The sequence below is a fragment of the Melanostigma gelatinosum genome (assembly GCF_949748355.1).
Source record: "Melanostigma gelatinosum genome assembly, chromosome: 23".
Lineage (NCBI taxonomy): Eukaryota > Metazoa > Chordata > Actinopteri > Perciformes > Zoarcidae > Melanostigma > Melanostigma gelatinosum.
The window spans coordinates 4,439,942-4,443,813 of record NC_136656.1 but is presented as its reverse complement, the minus strand read 5'-3'; the positions used below and the strand labels follow the sequence as shown (position 1 = coordinate 4,443,813).

General features: G+C 41.7%; 1 protein-coding gene across 1 annotated transcript; it reads left to right on the top strand.

Annotated features, from left to right (window-relative positions):
• The first annotated feature begins 187 nt into the window (after window positions 1-187).
• Window positions 188-3,364, top strand: LOC306796436 (uncharacterized protein). The gene is made up of 5 exons (XM_079295351.1): window positions 188-282; window positions 851-1,144; window positions 1,822-2,076; window positions 2,265-2,416; window positions 2,549-3,364. Exons 1-5 carry the CDS (start codon window positions 237-239, stop codon window positions 2,972-2,974), a joined length of 1,173 nt encoding a protein of 390 aa, XP_079151477.1. The 5' UTR covers window positions 188-236; the 3' UTR covers window positions 2,975-3,364.
• The last annotated feature ends 508 nt before the right edge of the window (window positions 3,365-3,872 follow it).

The following is a 3,872-nucleotide window of genomic DNA, read 5'->3' as shown; positions in this document are numbered from 1 at the left end:
AAAAATTGACAATAAAAAAATCCGTCTGTGTTTGTTCACAGATGAGACTGAATAAACAGAGCAGCATTCATTTTACGATGTTTGGTCGTCGGCGATGTGTGGGTTGAATTGAAACAAAGTATTTGCGTTCCACTTCCGGCCCTCTGAAGGAGGCCACCTGCTACATCAGTGCAGCTGAACCCGTCAACAGGAAACACGATCTACAGAGTTTCTCAAGAACTTTGAGTAGATTGAAGATGCTTCTTCTTCTTCTTCTTCTTCTGAGCTGTTGGATGATTGCAGGTAAAATGAATTAAAAAATGTATTAACATTTGCATGTTTAAATATCAGAACCAGTTGATCTATTTGTACCTATTTATATGAGTCTGATAAACCGGCTGTAATTCTATGTTTAATGCAGTAAGGTCCTATTTTCCATATGCAGTAGGTCTCTTTAAGTTAATGCAGGAAATGTATTTATTTTTGAAGTTGTATAATTATAAAGTTCCTTTTTAGGTCATTAACTTTGCCTTCTTGCTCCTGGCTCTCATGCAGTGTAACAAAGACATGTTGTGTACTTCTCCTTAGCTCGTTTTATTTTTTATACTAAGATTTGACTTCTTTAAGTGGTAATCAGAATACTGCGGGTGCGTTACAGTGCGCCCTGCTGCAACATAAGCTTTCACTGCATGACTTGCGATTGCTTGCTTATAGTCTTGATGGCTTAGGAACCTGAAAGTGCACAGCTGCTGTAGTTAGCATCTTACATTAGTAGGAAGAAGACAAAGCTCACCAATGCTCATGAAATGCATCTTAGGATATTTATATTATTGCTTCATATAACTTTCTTCTTATTATTGTTTCCTGTCAGGGATGACAGCAAAGGACCCACCAACGACGCATTACCGGGAGAAAAACGGTTCAATGTGTTTACGAGTTGAAGAATCACCACCACATCATCAACCTACGTGGTTGTTTAATGAGGAAGCTATTGCTTTAGCAAAACACATCACACCCAAGTACAAAGACAAAGTGGATTATAATCCAAGTAACCACTCCTTGTGTATCAACAACCTCACTGAGACAGACAGTGGCATCTATAAGTTCTCATTCTTAAATTCTGACTACAAAAGCTCAATGGAGACCCACGAACTCATTGTTGAAGGTAAGTCTTAAATAGTCTTAAGCTGTGTTTGTGATGTACGAAACATTATTTACACCACGGTAGATCGTCTGCTTTTAATGCATTTAACAATGATTTTTATAAAATAATAGTATTTTAAGTAATCTCCTCTCACACAACTTTTCTCAGGACTATTTTAAAAGACATCCTTTTTTCAATTTAATGATTCATTTTGATTGTTACACTTCCTGGTTTAGATGTAGTATTTGTGGCATCATGTCCTCAGGTGTATTGTGACGTAACTAACATCTTCTGTTTGAGCTTTTGTTTTCGATAAAGTGCGGAAAAGAATTGATAAAATGTATATAAAATACAATAACGTTATTTCTTTACATTTTACGAGTGTAACCAGGTACAAGACGGTGGGCCAGGCGGCGTTTAGGCGCACATGTTCATCAACATGGCACACGCCAACTGGAGATTATATATTCTACTGTAATATATTAAACCTTTGAACGGCAGAAAGTGCAGCGCTTGTTAGGAAAGCCTTCCCTTCAATGGAGCCGCCTCGTGATTCTCTTTGCAGGAAAAAGCTTATCGTGGATTTGTGCACTTTATGTTGTGTATGAGTTATGTTGTGAGTCTCACTCGTTGCCACCAGAGGGTGCCAGCAAACAGCCTCATGCCTTTAATGTATCTGCTTGGACCGGTGGTTGCAGAGACTGTTCCCAGACCTGTCATGAGGATGTCAGGACTGCACTCCAGCCTGTCTGCTGGACTGTGCAACATCACAGTCAACTGCTCCATCAGGGACGAGTGGGTGTGGTCCTTCTGTGATGGAGAGGGTTGCAGAACATCTCAGAGATCACTCAGGAAGGTCAACATCACCATATTCAGTGACAACACATCCATTGTCTGCAGTGGCAACAACCACGTCAGCACAAGCAAAGTGTATGAAAGCACAGAGGCAATGTGTAAGTATCATGTGATGATTTTTGTATTTATTGCTCACACGATGACAGACGAACACTGGAAATCCAGTAGATATATATTCAGTTCTTTCTCTCTTTCTTGGATGTTTTTGGGCCACCACCTCCATCGTTTTAATAGTTCAGTTGGTTGCGGGTGCTTTCTGCTCACATGTGTTTCCATGTCTTTCCAGGCTTGACAAAACCTAATCCTGACCACGAGGAGACATCAGAACCACCCACTGTTCTAGTGATAGTAACAGTCATTGCACTGTGCGTGTCCCTCTGTGCCTTTGCTGTCTGTGTGGTAAAGGGGCTTTCTTCAGCAGAGTATAATCAGCACCAGGTAAGCTGTATTACATAAGCATGTACAACTCAAACCTTTCTTCAAGATGTGAAACTGAGTTTTCGTTGAGTGGAGATGTCTTGTCATAGTGCGTGACATAGTTGAAAACCCATTTCACGGCGTTATTTCTAGGCAGAGGCACCTGCTGCTCGGATAACAGAAAGCCAGCAGGTGGAGGCAAAGCCGCACTCTGTGTCGAGCGTCTCCACTTCCTCTTCCAGTCAAGCCGAGGCCTGTTATGAGAGCGTGGATGCCGCACAGCCCTGCCAGACCAGCAGCCCAACCATCAGCCCAAGAGAGGAGCTGGGGTCCCAGCGAAGTCAGAAAGTAGACACCGTCTACAGCGTGTTACCAGCTGTGACTCCATCTCTGGGCAAGAGTGATGGCGGCGTAGATACGGAGCGACACGAGACGACACAAGAGACGTCGAGGTCAAAGTACGCCCCCCTGGAGGAGGAAGAGCACATTGACACTCTGTACAGTGTGTTGCAACTGCCCAAAAAAGCCACAGCACCACAAATAGGTCAAACGGAAGTTATTCAGAAGACGAAGAGATGAACATGACAAGTGAAAGAAGCCTGTTGGACTCTGTGGAAGCCAGAATGATGACATGGACGTTCCTGCCGGATGTACTTGAACCTGGAGAACACGCCTTTGTGGATCATACAATCATTTTGTACAGTGTTTTGTTGTATTTGTTTTATTTTAGTAGAGATATGACTTGTTAGTCCCCCGTCACTGTGCAGTTCAATTAGAAATGTCCATAAAGAACCACAAGGGGGTGACAAAGTACCCTGATTGAACCGACACAAGGCACTCCTCTTTAAGTCATGTAGTTATGTGTCAAGGACCCACGAGCCACATTCTCAAAAAGCCGCAGTACTCCCTAACCAACACATTTGTGAACTTCTTCAATTTTAAACTCATCATAGTGTTTTACTTCTTTGCTACAAATGTTCTCCTGCTTTGCTCAGTTCCTGGTAGCATTGTGCTCCAAAGAATACAATTACCTGCTCAGGCTTCATATCCTTTGTCCGGCACTACTGCATGTAACCAATGCATGGTTGGTTATTGCACCTGCACTGTGGGTTGATATCGTTCATCAAAGAGTTTTACAATACCTTCATAAAGTACACAAATATTAAACGTATTGATACAAAGATCATTGTGTCTCACGGTCCAATGAGCTGCAGGCCGTTCTGTACCTTCTCTTTCTTGGAAATGAATGATTTGATCATTTTTATTTTCAGTACTGAAAATGAGGAAGAGCACAACAGAGTGGGGAACTTGTGCTTCCGATCTTTTACAAACGTAACTTTCTGCATTAGCCTGTTCTGTTGTGATGTCTCAGATGGAGAAATATTGACCGCTTACTTCCTCATGTTCACAATATTCACAATGTTCTATCATAAAAAATTAAATTTCTTCTCAGAATTAAAAAAATGTATTGGTACGT